Source organism: Phoca vitulina, unplaced genomic scaffold (assembly GCF_004348235.1).
Source record: "Phoca vitulina isolate PV1807 unplaced genomic scaffold, GSC_HSeal_1.0 scaffold24, whole genome shotgun sequence".
Classification (NCBI taxonomy): Eukaryota; Metazoa; Chordata; class Mammalia; order Carnivora; family Phocidae; genus Phoca; species Phoca vitulina.
The window spans coordinates 10,345,273-10,367,008 of record NW_022589727.1 but is presented as its reverse complement, the minus strand read 5'-3'; the positions used below and the strand labels follow the sequence as shown (position 1 = coordinate 10,367,008).

Genomic DNA, 21,736 nt, shown 5'->3' with positions numbered 1-21,736 from the left:
CCAACATTTGGAGCCCATAAAACATGAAGAAGATTTTGAGGCATATCATGAAAAGCTACCTATAGATAAAAATGAAATTCAAAGTCTATGATAATATATCTAAATCTATAAACTCTAAAAATTTGGTATTCCAGGTTATAATAAAGCAAATTAGTATAAAATGGTGGATTAGACACGAAGTTCCTTCATTTCTCACATATCTATTCAAAATTGAGTTTCAAAGTTGATAAAAACATAAAACAAAACTCTACAAGAAGAAAACATGCCATTTGGTGGCATATAAAGGATCACCATGAGATTGGAGAGCCCATGACTGACGACTTGTTACTTTTTGTAGTACATATGTCAAGTAAATCATTATTTAAAAAAAATAAGAAAACCTACCTGTTTCTTATCTCGAATTGAAGCATCAAGTGATAACTGTCTATCATATAGATTGAAATAATTGTCCTTTTCTGTTAAGAAAATAGTCTGTAATTTTTGATATTCTTGAGCTAAACGTAGATTTTCTTCTAGAGAATCATCTTGTATTTTCTAGAAGATAAATATATATTTAAAGTCATTTTAATTTTCTTGAATTTTTTCAACATCATTTGAATTATCTACAAATATTATATTACATATTGTAGAAAAAAATAAAGTCAAAAGGTGCTTCCTCTGACACCAATATCCTCCTTGGATTTAATAATTTTCTTTCTTGATTCACTTATTTCTTTTCTTTCTTTTTTGAACAGTGATTTACCAGAGTATCTCTGATTTTTGTTCTCCCTCTTTCCCAGACTTCCCCCCACAATGCCTTGGGAAGTACTCAGTCCTGAGATGCTCCACTCAGCTTCCTAGGAGCCTTCTTCCAGTTTACTACCCCCTTTTCCTTTCCCCAAACCCCAACGCTCAAATAGGTAGAAGACACTTGGAAGCTTAGAATCCTATTTCCAAGAGGTTCAGAGTGGTGACACTCACTGAAAACACAGAAGATTAAAGGGTAAAAGACAAAGACAAGGAACTCAACATTTAGAAGTACCATGAGAGAGACATTATTCGATTCTACTATACTTTAGCTATATTAAAGGTTAAATCTGTGAGTAGATGAGAACTTTATAACACCCCCTCATGACTAAATAAATATATGTTAAATCTAATACAAACCCCTTAGAATATAACTTTTGTAATATTACCAATTGGCAAATTCGGGGCTACCAATTGGCAAATAGGGGTATCATTTTTAATTAGATGTGTGAATTCAGTCTAGTTGTTGATTCTTTTTAATGTTTGTAGCACATACAGTTTTCTCTGGTGCTTCAAAAAATACAGAATTTATCAACAGCCTTAAATATTTTCAAACCTGTTAATCTAGTAGTTCATTTTATGGAAATTTATTCTAAGCAAAAAGCTTTATTCACTAAAACTTTATTTATAGTAGCAAAAAGTTTACAAAACACATAAATGTGGATTAATCATAATGATGATAATGATGATTAAATAACTAGATATAAAAATAACCATTGTGAAGCAATTAAAAATGTTTCCTTGCGAAAATTGCTCTCACATCAAACCTTTAGTATAAGTTGTTTAAAAATATACTGCAGTATGAGAATGCGCAGACGAAATGCAATTCAGCAGAAAATTGCCTGTACAAATATTTCTGTATTTACACACTTGAAGATTTATTAAGGTCAATAAACATATTTCTCATGAAAGCCTGGTATCCATATTGATCCCTAATGATGAATATTATGTCATAGCTGTTTTTCAAAAAGCCAAAATGATGAACTGAGAACCATTTTAAATGTCCTTGTCCTAATTCTGGCATAGTAATTCTAAACTTTAGAAACTTTTATCTAATAAACTTATCTAAAATCACACAGAATTATCTTTTGGTAGGAGGACCAAATATATATGAGTATTTTACTCTGGTGGGGATAATTCTGAAAAAAAATGGTTACAGTTCTTTTTGATATCTTAACACTTATTAAAATCTAAGCCTCAAGTGATTCAGTTGGATCTTTGATAAATGTTCTACTGAAGGTAGGAGGAGGAATCATTTTGAGTTTTTTTGTTTGTTTGATTTAACATAAGCACAACCCTGATACCTGAGGTATTCTACTTCTCAATTACATTTCTTTCAAGCCCTAGATGGTTACTATAAACATTGCGTTTGAGAGAAGTGGTAGAAAAGTTGTGGGATTTACATCAAGCCTATTTAATGGAACTTTAGTGAGGATATATTTGGTACTTTATGGTTTGCTCACTGTGTAAAATGCAGTTTTATTTCCAAATTCATATACCTTCAATTTCTGTATGACACCAGTTCTTACTGCTTTATATGCCATAATTAGATACCAAGAAATCAAACTGTGCAGTTATGTCAATGAATCTTCAAAACATTGTTACATCAGTCATGATTTTTTACATTTTACATTATCATTTCTCAATCATGAATTTACAGAAGAATTTGTCACTTCACTACCTATTCCTGAAAGTCAGTGACCTTCAGATGTGCGATGAAGTTTTAGGTTTATAAAAATATTAAATAATGGTATTCTACTGACACTCTTTGAAAATGTTTTTTATGCTTAACTGTGGTTCAACCTTACAACTTTGACTTGTTTAATTTTAACCAATAGTATTATTACATGTGAATGAAACAAAGAGGGAATGATACTGGTGGAAATATGTCCATGGGAATAATGTTACCACTACTGGAGTGAAGAGCTTATGAAAGATTAACAGTAGAAGATATTTAACAAGGGCACAAAAGTTGGGGTCAGAAATATAATAAAAGGGTGAGAAGAAAGAAGAAACTAATAAGAGAAATAAGATGACTTTTCACGCTTTTAAATTCAAATCCAGCTGAATCTTACCAGTAGAATCTTTCTACTTAAGGTTTTGGCTAAATGTGAGCTTGAAAAAAATGTTGTTCCTAAAACCATTAAAGAAAAATCTGATTGCGATCTCTGAGGGTTAAAATAATTGTGCTCTGAGTTTACAGTGTTATTTCATTCATTCATTCATTCATTTTCATTAATTACTTATTCAAAACTTTGAATTTAATAACTACTATATCCCAAGCTCTAGGATATAATGGTGAATCTCCAAAATTGATGGTCTTGTGGGAAAGATTTATATTAAAAATCACACAAATATATAATTAGAATGTAGAATTTATATTACTTGATATTATACTACTTGAGAGGTAAAGATTTGAAAGAAGTATATAAAGAGCACTCACACAATATGTTTCTGCACTGAACATTATTCTAAGGATATACCACATTGTCCAGCCTTAGCAAGAGTTTTTTCTCTGGGTGCATCGTTGACTTTCACAAGGTATGTGAACCCCTTGAAACTATACATAGCATTTTTCTGGGGTTACCTAATTAGCCCATGATACACCAAAGTATTGAGAAACCATACCTAAAGAAAGAACTGGCTTCTCCTTCTGTCACCAAAAATGTTCAAAATTGAAGGCAGATTGAGACCCCGAGATATACAAATGGTAGGTTCTCCATTTTCTTCTTTATTTGACCCTTCTTATTTTTTAAATAAGATTTAAATGGATTTCATCTTGGACTTTTCCTCCATTTTCAGTTTATTTTTCTCACTCTTTCCCTTCTCTTTCCCTCTCACACTGGGCAAATAAAGAATAGGGAATTATAATTAGAGAACTGGGTTCTTTTTGGACAAAACAGTGGCTCATCTATTTATGTTTCACCCTGTGACATAGAGACAAGAACTTAGAAATAGGGCTGAACTTGAATGTGGGCTTATGAATTCCACACACAATGGAAAGAAGTGAGACAATAGCAATCATCTCAGTTGTTACATTATTATCCTCATTTTACAGATAGGGAAACAAAGGCAACAAAAGTCAAGTAAGGCAAATTGTATTTTCCAAAAGAAGGCAACAGAAATACTTTCATTCCACATGTTGTTCCAGAATCTTGTTACTTCCTATCAAGAAGCATAGTATATTTCTCTTTCCTTTGTACCTGGGCAGACTTGTGGTTTCACCAGCCAAAAGAGTATGGTGGAAAGGATACTATGTGACTTTCCAGGCTAGTTTATTAAAAAAGCTGGTTTTAAAGAAGCCAGTTTATTTAAAACAAACAAACAAACAAACAAATGCACAGCTTCTGGCTGGCCCTCTCTTTGGGGACATTCATCCTTAGAACCAGGTACCATATTGTAAGGAATCCAGGCCACAAGGAGAAGTTAAGTGTAGGTGGTCCAGTAAACAGCCCTAGCTCAGGTGTCAGAGAACAGTCAGCATCATCCATGAAAAAATGAGTCATTTGAAGATGATTCCAATCCCTAGTTTCTAAGTCATCCAGCTGATGGTTCAGAAAGCATGAGACAAGAGACAAGCAGGCTCCACTGTATCCTGTTCAAATTTCTGGCACATAAATCATGAGCCATAAAGTTTGGGGGTATCTATTATGCAACCCTGGCAACTGAAACACCCAGACATCTTGTGCAAGATTACACACATATTAAGTGGAGACTTGGGCTTTGCACCCAGGCAGACTGGCTCTAGATCCCATACTTTTTACCATCCAATATATTTCTTTTGTAAACATGAGCCAGCACTCAACACTATGCAGCACTGTCTTTATAAAACCTAATGATATTAAACAAACAACAGAATTACCTTGTTCTGAGCCTACTTCCACCAAGCAACTCTCTTTTTATAATCTGGCTAACACACAGCTTGTTGACATAAATAAAATGAGCTGCTGAAGGACACTAGAACTTGGTTTCCTTGGAAACCACTTTTTATTGTAAGTCAATATGGGTATGTTGGTTATATATAACCAGTCTCCTGGTTTGTTTGTTTGTTTGTTTTGCTTTTGTTTTTGTTTGCCATCGTTACCTACACGATTCCATATTCCATGATTTGATTAGGACTGATGCATTCACTGACAAGACCAAGTGCCCAAGTGCATAGACTTTTACAGGGAGGCCTGCACAATTCTGGACTATGGTTGATGCAATAATGTTACCTGTTGACCCTGATGGAAGTTCAGCCAGATACACTTATCCTAGAGAAAGTCTAAACACATTTGAACATTTTTTTTTTAATTTAAGATGGATTAATGGCAAGGGAGATTACAAAAAAGAAACTTGATCCAAATATTCTAGAGAAATGCTTATGATTAAAGTATTTGCACTGTACACGTATATGTAGAAGACCTACATAGCTATTTACAAAGACTTGAATGTTACTAAAATAGTCCAGTGTCCATACCTACATTTATGGTAATGTGTCCTCTATACCCTCAGTTACTCTTTTTTTTTTTTTTTTTTTAGAGTTCCTAGAACATTTTATTTTTTTTATTATGTTATGTTAATCACCATACATCATTAGTTTTTGACCTAGAACATTTCAATAACCTATATCCAGATAATGTAATCTAACAAAGTTTGGTATCACCTGTTTGATGATGCTTCCCAGTAATTTAACATACATACCAAATAAGCTCAGTTGGTTTAACAAGTCTTTTGAGATGTTCCAGGAACCCTCTGGAATATCCCAAAGTCCTCCTGAACCCCAGGTCAAAAAGACTTCATTTAGAATTTGGGGGATGTTAGTCAAATAGAATCATAGGTCACTATGAAACAATACTTAGTTTTCTGTCTAACCAAAGTGACGAAGACTTCACAGTCAAATAAAGAAGGTTACATAGTTCTAAGCTAAACTCAGGTCTTTTAATATCAAGACGATGGGGTTATTTTAGGAATCAAAGACCTGATCAAACACAGGAAATTATTTTGATTGATAGAACACAGCATCACAGAACCCTTGTTTTTGAGGCAGATAATTTTTTAAAAAAACCCTTTACAGTCTCTTATCAAGAGCAGACCAATAATTCAAGAATACTTTATCCTTTTACCAAGGAAAAAAACCTAATTTTAAATTTGCACCAATGTACTTTCAATATTAAAACTAATTTAGTTAATCAAATTTATTCCACTCTTAGCCAGTCCTGACCACACATAAAATTCCTTCCCAAAGATCCCTTTTCCATAAACCTTCAACAGCTTTCTTTTTTGCATTCAGATTTTATCCTATCCTATCCCTTTTTCCCAGCCTCACTTTAGAACAATATTACTTTTCCCTCAAGAAAAATGCATTTCCATTCCTCATACCATCTTTTACCAAAAGCACGAAACTTACTTTGCTTACATACAGAGAGGTTTCCCTTATGATTTTTAGTAGTTTTTTTTTTTTTTTTTTTTGTGGTACAGGCCTTGTTTTATTTTTTTTTTTTAATTTTTTTTTATTGTTATGTTAATCCCCATACATTACATCATTAGTTTTAGATATAGTGTTCCATGATTCATTGTTTGTGCATAACACCCAGTGCTCCATGCAGAACGTGCCCTCCTCAATACCCATCACCAGGCTAACCCATCCTCCCAACCCCCTCCCCTCTAGAACCCTCAGTTTGTTTTCAGAGTCCATCATCTCTCATGGTTCTTCTCCCCCTCCGATTTCCCCCCCTTCATTCTTCCCCTCCTGCTACATTCTTCTTCTTCTTTTTTTCTTTCTTAACATATATTGCATTATTTGTTTCAGAGGTACAGATCTGAGATTCAACAGTCTTGCACAGTTCACAGCGCTTACCAGAACACATACCCTCCCCAGTGTCCATCACCCAGTCACCCCATCCCTCCCACCCCACCCCCCACTCCAGCAACCCTCAGTTTGTTTCCTACCCTCAGTTACTCTTAATACAGGCATTTGGATCCAGTTTGCCAGGCAGAGGGGCTATAATTACATATTGTAAAAGAGTTGTCATCTTTGACCCAGTTCTAATTCTAAGTGTCCCATCCTGATATGATCATGTGTGGCTGCCTCAGGTGATCTTTTCTGATGATCTGTCATCGCCTGGTTCTTGGTTATTAATAGTTTATTGCGGACAGCTCCTTGCTCTTTATGCATCCCACCGGGGCTTTGCTTGCTGTTAGTGCCACATATGTCCATGTTCTTACACAGATTGCACCACACTCTCTGGAGTCTCATGGTTGCAAAGGATTGACTTCCTGCCAGAACTCCCAGAAAACAAAAATTGTATTGTGGTATTCATTGATCAATTTACTCCAGAGTATACTCATATTTACCTTTTGTTCATTCAATCATTTGTTTAGCAAACCCTTAGTAAGTTTATTCTCTGGGTCCTGCTCCATGGCTACCCCAAGGATTAATAAGTAGAATATGACCCTTTTCACCAGGGATTAGAGGCTAGAGTAGGAGGAGGCAGAAGAATAAACAAGTCTATTCAAGGTATTTCTTGAAGTATCTGTAATCAATTCTACCAGGTGGAATTGGCTCTACTAGATGGGGGAGTGGGTCAGAAAAGGCCTCATAGAAAAAATAATCAGCGATTTGAATCTTAGAACAGTCTTTTATTTGGCAGGGATCAGAACTCTCCTGCTACATGGGTCAATATATATTTGAGCAAACTTGGATGAGTCAATCGAGAGGAATGTTTTTATGGCCCCTTTAGGACTATTAGATTGTTGTTACCTATGACTTGTGAATTAGGCTTTCATGGATTGTGTTAAATGTTCTGTTATCTCTAGGCTTTAAAATATTACTAGGGAAACAATGAAAAGTAGCCATATATTTAGTATCCCACTGATGCAAAGCATCGTAAATAATGCTCCATTCCAAGCACCAGTGTTTCAGTAGCACGTGATCTTGTACATATGCTCATGCATTAAACCATTGATATCATACTATTAAAACCCCACATATGCCTTTGGCACATCTCTGCCAGTTTAGGGCATTGGATTAGTAGTTTGCAAGCAGTGATGCTTTGATATTATTAAAGTAGGCAACAGTACTGAGACTGATTCATGGAATGTGCAGGGGATAGACTAGAATAAAGGAGACCTAGAGGCTTGAAGTCTCTTTGTGAACATTGTCACTTCAAAAGCATTCCCTTTGATTCATGGGAATTAGTGTGGTGAACACAAATGCTTAAAATACATGCCAATTCTCTAACAATGTAACAGACATGGAGAAAGCATATACATTATTAGGTGCATCACCTACTATGTGCATTGAGGCATTATTGTATTGCTGTTCCCTTAAAATCTATACACCCAATTACTACAGAAAATGAGAGTTCTCCCCAGTGTTTCCAAGGAGCAAGTCTGTAAGAATGATACGTGTCAATACCCTGAAGCCTCCAAGGAGCAAATAACTGTTCTAACTCTCCCAGGACCCACTTCCTTGTCTGTGCTGCCATGGAAACCAGTCTCTTGTCCAACACGAGTTCTCTGATAATTAGTCTTGAATATTCTTGATTTTTAAATGAACAAATCAGTCCTCTTCATCAAGGTTGTTACATGCCTCAGACTCTATATATTATCATGTTTGACAAAATGCTCTCTATTCACTAATTTATTCAAAATGCTTACTGAGCAACTGGTATACACAAAGCACTCTTGGGGACACTATGAGAGGTCAAATAGCCCTGTCCCTGCCCTTGCCCAGGGGAATACTTTTTTAGTTACCCCACTCTAGCACCCACACCCATGACTACATATATATATGACAACACACAGGACTCCTTATCTTAGCTCCCTCATGGGGTTACAAATGTAGCTGCTGTCAATTTACTCATAAAGTTTACCAATGGATACTATGACATTGCCTCTTAAAGAACTGAGAAGTATCCACTGAGTATTAATACTCTGTATTAACCCTGCTCATTCCTTATTATTTTTAGATGCTGTTCACTGTATATATTTGACCGGGAATTATTGATATTAGCATGAAAAAATACATAATTTCAGGGCTGAAGAAGCTTGCAATCAGATAAGGGAATTGAGGCACTCACAAAGCTAACTACATCAGAATACATCATACATGAAGAAGGATAAAAGACATATCCAAATAATGATAGCAGTTCCATGAGATATCAGTTCTAGTGAAAGTGATGAGCAAAGTTCCAAGGAAGAGTCATTTTTTTTAAAAACAGATTCTGAATATATTTCATATACAGGGTCCTGTCTGTGTTATCAGCAGGGAAAATCTGTCCTAGAAACACAGATACTTGTTAAATATTTAAAATCACATGATCAATGTGGGTGTATGTTAAAAAAGGGAATATTTTCATCCATGTTGACTGTAGCATTTCTCCTATAAACTACTCAATGGCTTTAAGAAATGCTTTACAAATGCCACTTACATTAGCTATCAAATTTCTATCTGACCAGTTTTCTTCAATATAATGCATGTCCCTCAAAGTATCCAATATAACTGATCAGAGAAACAAATTATGTAATAAGAAAAGAGAGTAAAAATTGGGGTCACATAATCTATATACCCCAGTGAATTTTTTCAAGGTAAAATACATGATTTATACAATTACATTACATGTATGTCCGCTGTAAGTGATAAACCACAGTAATAATAATTCCTATAAATTTACTACTTATTAAGTAAACTTTAAATTTTAACCTTGAGTTAAATAATGTGTCCTCTAATTAAGATTGTTAAACAGAAACATATTTGTATATTACTTCCTTATTAAATATTTCTATGCATTTTTGTAATTTAATTATATTTCAATTTGTCAAATTTTAAAATATATATTTAAAGTCTGCTACTCTTTTCACCATATCATGTGAAAGACTGAGCAATTTCCTCTTCATATGCACCTCCCGATTTGAACAGTTTAAGATTTAGAAAGGTTTCCTATTTACTCACATTTTAATGATATACATTTCTACTTCACTGGTGGAAAAGGCTGATCAGTCACAGAAAGGTCAGTTAACACTAAATAGACCCTTTCTTTATGTAATTACAAAGAATAATATCTTTGTGCTGATGGCACTGCACATGAAGTGGGTGATGCAGAGAATTAATGTGCTGCCTTGTTGGCCCATGGGATAAAGATTCCAATACAGTAACCACAACTTATTCTAATTACGCAGCTTTAAAAGGTCATCAGCAAAAAGAGTTAAGGAATGATCAACTAACTTTATCATAAAGTAATAATGCACTACATAAATGCAGAAACTGTAAGAGCAGTACCTAGAAACTTTATTACAAATGTGAGACTGATCTAAGAGGTTCAAGTACATACATTATAGCATAAATTAAGTAAATTCATTGAAAAAATATATATTTTAGAACTTCCTATTGCTATAGTCAAGTAATCTGAACTCACCTTTTATTTGTAGCAAATGTTTAATTTTGAAAATGTTTATGTTGAATGCCAATTTCACTGCCACATCCATGTTATATCAGAATTTAAAGATTTTTAAAAATCCACTTATAAAATCTTTATAAAATCCATTATAAAATATTGCATGCTGATTATATTACACACAAATAATAGAGATGCACACGAAATAGAAAATTAAAGTCCTTCTTCACAGCTACAGCCATTTTCATACTCCAGACAGTATTAATTTATTACAAGACTGTAAGGAACAGAAACTTTTCAAAAATCCTTACTTGTCAATGAGGAAATGGAGGCCAGGGAAATCAATTTCTTATCTAAGGTCACACAAGAAGAGAACAGGATTAAGGCTAGAATACAATCTGATTTCAGCCTAATACCCTTTCTGGGACTACACCACTTCCTACTCTTGAATGTGAATTACAGGACCTTTAAGATTCTAGATTGATATGTGTGAATGCTCTAATTTTTGAATACTTTATAGAATTACATCAGTCTTTCAAAATAAACTGGATGCTCACAGAGAAAAGAGTTTTTTGGAATTAAATATATATATTTAATTTATATAATTTATATTTAAATATATATATTAAAAAATGCTTCAGTGTCCTTTCCTTAGGAATGTGGGGTCAGAAAACATTAGGAGCAATTTCAGAGGTGCCAAATATGAAAAGTATAGTAAATTATTTGCAGTCTAGTAAAATATCCTTATGGATAGAATTATTACTAATGCTTTTTCTCTTTTGCTCCTCTCAATTAGATATTCCCCTTACTGATAAATAAAAGATCATGAGCATCTCTAATCACCTGATGTTGTTATTCATATTGGGGCACTGTCTAAACCTTTGTGATGGATCTCAAGTAGAAATAGGATTAAAAATAGCTAAGGCAATTTTCTATAAATACTCATCTTGAGACCCATCTAGTCCCCAAAATAATTTAATCCCAATATGGAAAAAAAAAATCACTTTCTAGAACAGGTTTCATCAAGTTATGCCTTTCCAGCCAAATCTAGCCCACTGTCTGTTCTTGTAAATAAACTTTAGTGGGGCACTATCACCTCATTCATTCACATATTGTCTACGATTGTTTTTCCTCTGTGGTGGCAGAGTTGAGTAATTGCAACAGAACTGAGTGGACCGCAAAGCCTAAGATATCCACTAGCTTTTCCTTTATACAAAAAGTTTGCTGACCCTTGCTCTAGACCCTTAATTAGTATATTAGTATCATGCAAAACAAAGTTCCAAATTAGATCTCTCATTCAAGATTGATTTTGGCCGTACTATACCTGCACAAACAGAAAGACTGCTGAAAAGCATTTTGTTTTTCAGGCAAAGGCATATACTAAGGAGACATAGCCTATTAATAATTCAAAAATGTCTCTAAGTCCTTTAAAATAATGAGATGCTTGTGAGCTTTTTAAGTGCTCTCAAAATGGACACAATAACTTTGCAGAGAGTTGTCAGAGCTGTTAAGATACCATAAATAATGTCTGAATGTATCTACCCCACACCTTCTTCAATTAAATGTGGTTCATGTAGGTCCTGCTTTATAGGAAGCTAGAGGTCTATTCATTTCTCTACTGCGATTTCTGATTTGGGGGTCCATAATTAACTTTATGTTGCTAAGTTAAAGTTTAATTTTGCAGGTGACATAGATGTCCATTCATTTGCAGAATGGCTAAGTAAAATGTGGTGGTCACCTACCATGAAAGACTATAAAGTGATTAGAAGAAATGCACTAGCTATATATAACACAGGATGATCTTTAAAATATAGTATTGAGTACACAAGACAGAAACAGAATGATAAATATTGCATAATTCAGCACATGAGGAAAAGTACCAATGAGAGGTGGAAAGAAACAATAACTAGGCATTAAAGGTATGGGGTGGCAAAATAAATGAAAATGGGAAGATATGTAGGTTCTATATAGTCAGCAATGACACCATTGTCTCTTAAAATGATTAAATGTATGGGTTCCTAGATCTTGCACATTTTTCCAGGATTTTAATGAAAACCCTTAAAATAAGTCAAACACCAAACGACTCTAGAAATACATCTCTGCAATATTAGGTTCCCCAGGGCTACAACCCTAAGATTTATTCTGAATATCAGCTAGTCATGGTCAGAGCAAATGAAGGCATAAAGAAATCTGTCATTATAATTATTTACCAAATTTATGGTTATTTCCCTCTATGTCTTCTTTTTCTCTCCTCACCTTTTGTTTTTCTTCAACTTATTTATTCCTTTTTTTCTATTTCCTCTTTTCTTCCTTTTGCTTCATCCTCATTATGTTTGCCAAGCATGAATCCATTCAACTAAATTCCCCTTGTTATCATGCTTCCTGAAGATACTATCTTCTCTTCCCATCATTTCCTCAACCCATTGGTCTTTCCAAGTCACTTCTTTCTACATTATGGCATAGAAACAGAAGTGTCTCAAAGAATGAAAAACATCTGGGATATGAGCAGCCCATGTATTTTTTTTCCAGATTATAAGACACTTCATGGAAATCCAATACAATGAAAAAAAGGTGAGATGTATATTGTACAATTCACTTGATGGCTGCCTTTGTTTTGAAGCTGGCAAGATATTAATTTGGATAGTGGTGGTGAAAAATGAATGAAACTGACAATGTGGGGCGCCTGGGTGGCTCAGTCGTTAAGCGTCTGCCTTCGGCTCAGGTCATGATCCCATGGTCCTGGGATCGAGCCCCACGTCAGGTTCCCTGCTCGGCAGGAAGCCTGCTTCTCCCTCTCCCACTCCCCCTGCTTGTGTTCCCTCTCTCGCTGTGTCTCTCTCTGTCAAATAAATAATAAAATCTTAAAAAAAAAAAAAAAAAGAAACTGATAATGTTTGGTCTTTCTGGAAGGTTGATTAGAGATAGTTTATGTTTCTGTATCAATATGCCATGTCAGCCTAGCAGGAAGGCACAAGAGTGCCAGTAAGTTTGCTTAAGTAAGTATAGGACAAATACAGTTATATTCTTATACAGAGATACACATAAGTAGTTTTACATGTTTAATCGATTTAAAGATATGAAGAAAGCCAAAGAATGAAAAAATGTAGAACAAGCTACAATCTCTTTAGGAGGGATGCAGGACACAAAAGCAATAAACCTGGCATTTATAATGTTATTGGAAGTCATTCCTAATTCATTGATAGCAAATACTACATATACGTATTGATACATGGTGAAATGTGTAAAGATTAGCATTTTTAACTTTTCTTAGAAAACTGGCACTGGCTAAGGCCCAGTCAGTACTATACTACTGTACTATGTATAGCTCTGTCACTGCAATCACTATTATTTATTATAGTTAATATCTTTGTATAAATTTCCTCACTTCTATGAACTTTTTGTGCCTTATTAATTTTTTGCCCCCGTACATAGTAGTATCTCAGCAAACATTATTGAATGGATGAATGAAACTATATTATACTCATGCCCTGTTGACACAGGACAGAGGAAATGGGTGGGCCGAACATGAATGATTTTTATTTTCATTAAGGATCTACTCCTGCCAAATGTTCTTAAATAAGTGAACTTTGCAGACTATTATAGTTGGATGGCATTTACGTGTTTTTTCATTCTGTAGAGAAACATTTCACAATTCATTTTTACAACATAAAAACGTGAAAATTTACCCATTTACATTTTGACTGAGAAAAATAATAAGGTTTCCAGTTCTTTAAATCCTAGTTTGCAAAAGCATTTTACTGTATAATCTCTCTGTGTTGTATTCCAGTTTACTTGTAGGTTTTCCTTGGAAGACTAACAGAAATCTAAACTACCTGCTTTGCTGCCTTTATACACTTTGCTAAGCTGTGTTCTCACAACTCAGGAGATTAAAATGAAAAAAAAAAATAGTAAGACAGTTTCACAAGAAAGAACTATAAGTTGATTTTTAAAAAATATAGAGGATCTTCTTGGTTGCAGATGGATATGAACACTTTAAAAGAAAACTTTAAATAAATAAGAGGGGCGCCTGGGTGGCTCAGTGGGTTAAGCGTCTGCCTTCGGCTCAGGCCATGATCTCAGGGTCCTAGGATTGAGCCCCGCATCAGATTCCCTGCTCTGTGGGGAGTCTGCTTCTCCCTCCTGCCCTGCTTACACATGCAAGCTCTCTCTCCTTCTCAGATAAACAAATGAAATCTTTAAAAACAAACAAAAGTAGTAAATAAGAATACAATACCAGCATTCAAATTACTCATCCCCAAAACTTTTTAACAAAACAATAATAAATCTTCCATGTATTCAATGACTTAATTATGGAGAAGTAGTCTATGTTGAAACAACACTTTATACACTGCTCTCTCTTCAGATGAGATAGGCAGAGCTACTCAGTTTCATAGGGTTCATCCTTTCTTTGTCCTACGTTCCAAGTGCCATTCCTATCCCATACCCTTGCCAATGTCAGACCAACTTTCCTCCCTTGTAAAAATTTCTTTCTTTCAATTTTTCCAGGAAAAATTGGGAGGGAGGGAGGAGAAGGGAAGGGAAGAAGGAACGAAGGGAAGGGCGGGCAAGCCTACTGGAGTAAAATGCTATGTTCACTTCTGAAACATTCAATGTCGCCCAGTTTTTACCTTTCTTTGATCCCACAGCGATCATTAGCCTGAGCATAGCCCTCATGTGGAAATCAGTTCATTCATATGCTGTTAGGTGCTGAAATCTGGACTCCCCCAAATGAAGAAACCATGAGCTTAAATTTGAATAAAATTACATTCATGGAAGCTATCTGAAGTCTATGAAGGCCGTCTATTCTTCCAGGCATCTGTGATCAAGTCAGGCCCTCAGAAGTGTGTCCTTGGGGGGTTCTTATGGATAACTATTAGAGCTATCATCTCAGGAACCTATGAATGTTATTGTTCATGGCAAAGGAGACTTTGCAGGTGTGATTTAAGGACAGAATTTGAGCTGAAGGGATGATTTTGGATTACCTAGGTGAGACAATCTAATCACATAAATTCTTAAAATTGGAGAATCTTTCTTGACTGAAGTTCAGAGAATGTGAAGGAAGACACAGGGCAAATTTAAAATGAGAGCAAGGGCGCCTGGGTGGCTCAGTTGGTTAAGCGACTGCCTTCGGCTCAAGTCATGATCCTGGAGTCCCTGGATCGAGTCCCACATCGGGCTCCCTGATCGGCAGGGAGTCTGCTTCTCCCTCTGACCCTCCCCCCTCTCATGTGCTCTCTCTCTCTCAAATAAAAATAAAATCTTTAAAATGAGAGCAAGACTTGAAACCCATCATCTCTTTTTCCCCATTTAAAGATGGAAGGAGGCTACAAGTCAAGGAATGCAAGCAGCCTCTGGAAGGTAGAAATGGCCCTCTGCCCATAGCCAGAAAGAAAATAGGGACTTGTTCCCACAACTACAAGAAACTGAATTCTGCCAACAATCTGAAACAGATGCTTCTATGGAGCCTCCAACAACTTGATTTTAACCCAATGAGACTCACTTAAGACTTCTGACATACAGAGGTGTGAGAGAATACTGTTATTTTAAGCTTCTAAGTTCACACTAATTTATTAGGGCAGCAACATAAAACTACCATGGTGACTCAGGTATTGTGTTAGGTACTAGATTTATAAAAATTAATAATATGCTGCATAGAAACTGTTTAAAGATGGAAAATCAAGCACTGAATCTTCTTTGCAACAAGTTCATTAATAAATGAATTTTTAAAACTATTAATTCATTTATTTTGTATAAAACATTTATTCTGTCAGTGTGTGAAGTAACTTATAGCATGTCAATAACCACTGAAAAATCAATTCTAACATGATATAGACCATGCCATCGGCTCCTAACTAAATTTCTGCTTATGTTAACTGTACCAGATAGATTAAACTATCATCTCTATTTTGAAATACATTTATTCATTCACTTGACAATTTATTGATTATATATTAAAGGTCTATTATTAAAATAGTGAAGAAAATTTGATGGTTACATGTTTCTTCATAATGATTAAATATAAACTTAAGTATATTATGAATGTCCTATTCTGTTAAGTACAAAACTCCCTAGTTAATAATTTTTAAATGCTTAACTTGTCTGCTGATAGTTGATCATGCAAGTGATTTTGAAAAATATGTTCATTTTGAAAAATTCTACTCAAATTAGTAGGAATTCAACTTACAATAATAAAAAAAAAGCGCCCTTCTGTTAGAGACATTATTTGTGCAAGATAAATTATTAAAAACAAAACACAGCAAGTAAAAAAGACATCCCTGTCTATAATCAAGTTCTTTTTTTTTTTTTCTTTCCTTCTTAAAGCTGTTCTGGGTCTGTTTCTGCATGATTATTTCTGAGCTGTCAGTTGGTGTGTAAGGGCACAGTAACATTCTTGTTCCTCATTCCAGTGGCAGCCAGGTCCAGCTTGACCCCTCTTTCCACATCAGATGCACTTACTACAAGTAAGATTCAAGTATGGTGATTTATACACCACCAGTCATTATAACTTTTGATAGTCTAAGAAACTGTTGGGTGAGTGATTTTTTAAACTTTCAGAAATATTAACCAACTATTACAAATATAAGCAGATTGCTGGATTTCTAAGATAATTATATGGTTTTTGTATCTACATACATAATACAAGGAGAATAAGCTTGTCAAAATTGTTAAAACATCTGAATGGCAAAATATGTTTAAAGAAATTTTATTGTACTATCTTAAATCTGGAATATATATTCAATGCTCACCTCAATTCTGTTTTATTAAAAAATGCAAAATTTTTGCAGTTGGTAGATATCCTTTATTAAAAGGTTGTGGCAAGTGTGTTTTCTATTCATTAAAATGTATGTTAATTCCATTGGTTTGTTTTAAATTTTTTGAGGTGCAATATACATACATAGTTAAAAGAATTGATAGTTTTTTTATAAATGAAAATCCTTATATAACCATCACCTAGGTGAAAATATAGAAAAAGTAACCATCACCCCAGAAGCTTCCCTCATGTCCATTCTCAGTTAATAATAAACCACACTCCCAACACACAAGTTTTGGTTATTTTCAATCATCATATAATTATAATCACATATTATACATATTATTGAGTCTGGCATCTTTTGCTTAATATCAATTCTGTTAGATTCATCCACAATTTATTTGTGTGGCAACACTTTATTATATTGCTATATATTATTTCCATTGTATGAATAAACTACAACTTATCCATTCTATTGTTAATGAATTTTTGTGGGGGATCTATTATGTATCTTCCCACCTGAGATATTTGAGAGCTCCTGTTACTCTACATTCTTATCTATATTTTTAAATTTTAGCTATTTAAATAGGTATTTAGAGACAAGTCATGATAGTTTTAATTTGCATTTCTATGACTATTATATTGACTGCCTTTTCATATGTTTATTGCCCATTTGTATAGCCCCTTTTGCAAAGTGATTTTTCAAGTGTTTGCCATTTTTTCTTAATTAGGCTGCCTGTTTTTACTGTTTTATTAGGGGTTCCTCATTTATTATGGATGAGAGAATTTTGCTGGATATGTATATCCTAAGTAGTTTTTTTCTAACTGTGGCTTGTCTTTTCATTCTTTAATGGTGTCTTGATCAATGGAAGTTCTTAATTTTAAAAAGAGTACAGTTTATGAACTTTTTCTTTCATGGTTGGTACTTGTATCTTATTTAAAACATCTCTGGCAATTCCAGAATAAATCAGATGTTCTCATATGTTTTTCTCTAAAAGCTTTATATACCTTTCACAATTACATATATAGTGGAATTGATTTTTATATATGTGGTGAAATAGAAGGTCAAGATTATTTTTTAGTATAGATATCTAATCACTCATGTATCATTTATTGATTCTGTACCAGTTATTTTCCAATACATTGTCTTACACTATTTTGGTGGCATCTTCTTATAAATAAACAGGCCATGTTTACATTCTGGGTCTGTTTCTGGAACCTGTATTCTATTGTATTGTTCTCTTATCTTTGCACAATAGCACACTTTCTTATACTGTAGCCTTAGAGTAAATCTGGATACCTGGTAGTGTAAGTCCCTAACTTTGTCCTTCTTCAAGTATGTCTTCACTACACTTGACCTTTTGGGAGTTCTTATACATTTCAGAATATTCATGCATTAATTTCCAAAAATTCTGCTTGAGTTTTTAATTTTGATTCCATTACACATATAAGTTAATTTGGGAAGAATTTACATTCTTTAAAACTTGAAATTTCTAATTCATAAACTTAGTAGATCATTTCATTTGTTTAGAATATCTTTGATTTTTGTCAGAGATGTTTTGTAGTCTTCTGTGGAGAATACTTCTATATGTTTCGGTAGACACATACCTGGGCATTTGATGTTTAGCTATTCAATTATAAATAGTATCCATTTTAAGATTTTATTTTCTAGTTATTTATGGCTACTGTATGGAAATACAATAAATTTTTATTTATTTTCAATCCACTGACTCCCTCAAATTCATGAATTAATTTTAGCATTTATCTGTAGAATCCATTAGACTTCCAATATATAAATAATGTTTTCAGATAACTGCAGCTTCTAAAGCCATTTTTCTCATGTTATTTCCTATTTCTAGTTTGTTAGTTATCACAAATGGCTTTAAATTTCACAAATCTATTTAGATTATTATTTGATCCTTTTATTCCTTTACTGTTAATGTGATCATTTATATTTATAGAATTTTTTAAGGCTGGAAATTGCTTGCTTTGGTTTTGGGTAGGTCAAACATCCCCTTGCCCAATTTTGCATGTTATTAGTTAAATTTACACATTTTACTTTCCTCCATGGATTATATAAAAAAATTATTTAAACATAATTAATGTGAGGACAGCAGTAAGATATAATGGGAATGACAGGTCTCAAAATCTATTGTGTATTAGCTGTGTATTACTATTATTCTCCATTCATGAGAATAATAAAATTTGCCCCACTGCCTAACATGGTGGTTATAAAAATAAAATAACTGAGTGGAAGTGAAAATGCATAGTAAACTATAAAGAAGGACTATTAATATAAAGTTCAAGTGGTCAATTATTATGTAGTTCATTCTAATTCCATTTAATAAAACTATAATGAGATATATAATTTTAGTCTTTTTCCTTAGTACTTTTATTCTCCCTAGTACTTTTATCTCATTATAAAATTATAATGAGATATATAATTTTAGTCTTTTTCCCCAGTACTTTTATTTTTCTTGAACACTTAAGCAAGCTTTTCTTCCCTAAAGCTATCCAAATTGCCAAAACTGACAAATGAGAAAGTTTCAAACCAATAAGTCTTTAATACAATGTCTTTAATACAACCAAACTGTTGTATTAAACATACCAAACTATTCAGCTTTCATAAATCCACAAATTATATACCAACATTTAAGGTGGATAATGAGCCTGGTATTTTTTATATTTTGATAAGACAGAAAAAAAAAAAATCACAATTTTTATATGGCTTTAGTCTAAACGTACCTTCCTAAAATGAGCTCTCTGGCTTTTACAAACTCAGATCAGTACAAGCATAGTCTAAGTTTCTCTCCAGTTTTCCATATAGGGAAAATGGACTGCTAGCCAAATTCTCTGCCCCACTTTGTTAGGTAATGTCATATGCTAAATTTCTTCTTATTTTCAACCTTTGTGCTACCTAGGAAGAAAGAATAAGTGAAAATTCAAAATAGAAGCTAGATGATCATGTCCAATTTAAACCTGCAAATTATATTCAAAAGTTAAGTTTCCTCTGAAATAATTAGTTAAAAATTTCTCTTTGGAGTTTTCTTTCTCCTTTATTTTCTGCTATATAACATTCATTCATTCATTCATTTTCCTGGTGATGGAATTCTGGAGTAAGATTATGTTTTCCTGAAAGATAAAGTGAAGAACTCAGCAGAAGAGTGCACAACAGCAGAGTCACCCTGGCTGTCTACTGCAAGTTTCACTTTGTTAGATTTCATAGCCAGTTAGCTTTAATGTCGGGTTCATCATATGAATTGGGGGAACAAGATCAGCACTTGGGCTCCAAACATCTTCCCTATTATTATCGTTCCATTTGTTTTGGTGATTATTCTATACCCTACCAGAAGTACTTATGGCCAGGACAAACAGAAGATGATGGGGGAATTCCTGCATTTCCACAGAGGAAAAACATGAACATCAAAGAAAATCCATGCTGATTAAAAGGCACACCTATTATAAATGAAATAACTAAGCTGCGGCCTAAGTTGATTTCTATTCATAAAAACCAAGGGTTTAAAAAAGTTTATTTATTTATTTATTTATTTATTTATTTATTTATTTTTACAAAAATAAGATTATGGTCTTTGATGAGAGACCTCTGTTTGTAAGAAAATTCCTTAAAACCCAACTCTACCTAAGGTTTTCTTTTTCATTCTCCATGGAATATCAAAATACAAAAGAAAACCCACACTCAACAAGATTAAAAGTCTGCTGAGAGGAAACCACAATGAATTAAATGATAATTTAGTTTTCCTCAACATTAAAACTTCAAGAAAATTATTTTATACTTTTATGCACACTGAATTGTTTTGTGCAAATTATCTGTTAAAAATCAATAACCTCGGATAATGTTAAAACACATTTACCTTTAAAGTTAACAATGTGTATATTTCTTTTGTTGGACTTCCATGTTTTTGTAAAGAGACTTGTCAATGGTATGGCATTTCTTAAATAATTTTAGAATAAGCTGGGGTAAAATTCCTAAATAAATAAAAACTCCAAAATTGATAAGAAAATAATTTGCGAGGATAAAAGCTATCTTGAAATGGTCACAACTACCTACCAGATCTTACCCAGATGAAATTCATTACCTTGAAATTCAACATCTTGGCAAAGTCTTCATCACTAATTAAAATAATAGCAATGGAAGAGCATCTGCAATTACTCTGTTTAGGATAAAATTACAAGGGCTATAAATCTCCAAGCTTCAGGGCATAAACTGATCACCAGCTGGGGTGAGAAAGAAATGTCTACCTATTGTGTAGTTTTGCAAAATTAGGTACATTATATGTTTTACTCCCTCAGAAACATCTGGCACAGGCTACTATTTGAGAGGCTTTCGGGCTGAATGCAAGGGACACTATTTGGCTAAGTTATAGAAATTGCAAGATTCCACACATACATAAAAACCTATAATTCAAGGGCTTGCTAAAGGAATGCTGAATTCTTCATCTTAATGTCATTGGTTAAAATTCTTTCCAGGCTAGTGATTACAGATGTCAGGTAGAACATGAGAATTAAAAAGTATTCAAGGAGCACCTAGGTGGCTCAGTTGGTTAAGTGTCTGCCTTCGGCTCAGGTCATGATCCCAGAGTCCTGGGATCGAGCCCCACATCGGGCTCCCTGCTCAGCAGGGAGCCTGCTTCTCCCTCTGCCTGCCGCTCCCCCTGCTTGTGCTTTCTCCCTCTCTCTCTCTGTCAAATAAATAAATAAAATCTTAAAAGAAAAATAAAAAGCATTCGAATTTTTGTGTTAGTCCCTTTGTCAGAAAACAGAGCCAACATCATTATAGACAATACTTGGTAGTTTCCACGGG

At 33.9% G+C, this 21,736-nt stretch overlaps 1 protein-coding gene across 1 annotated transcript in view; it reads right to left on the bottom strand.

Moving 5' to 3' along the window:
* Positions 1-21,736, bottom strand: part of CCDC178 (coiled-coil domain containing 178) — a 414,615-nt gene that overhangs the window by 149,506 nt on the left and 243,373 nt on the right. The window contains exon 18 of the mRNA XM_032421225.1: positions 385-534. Coding sequence (XP_032277116.1) covers positions 385-534 — 150 coding nt within the window. The remainder of the gene's footprint in view (positions 1-384; positions 535-21,736) is intronic.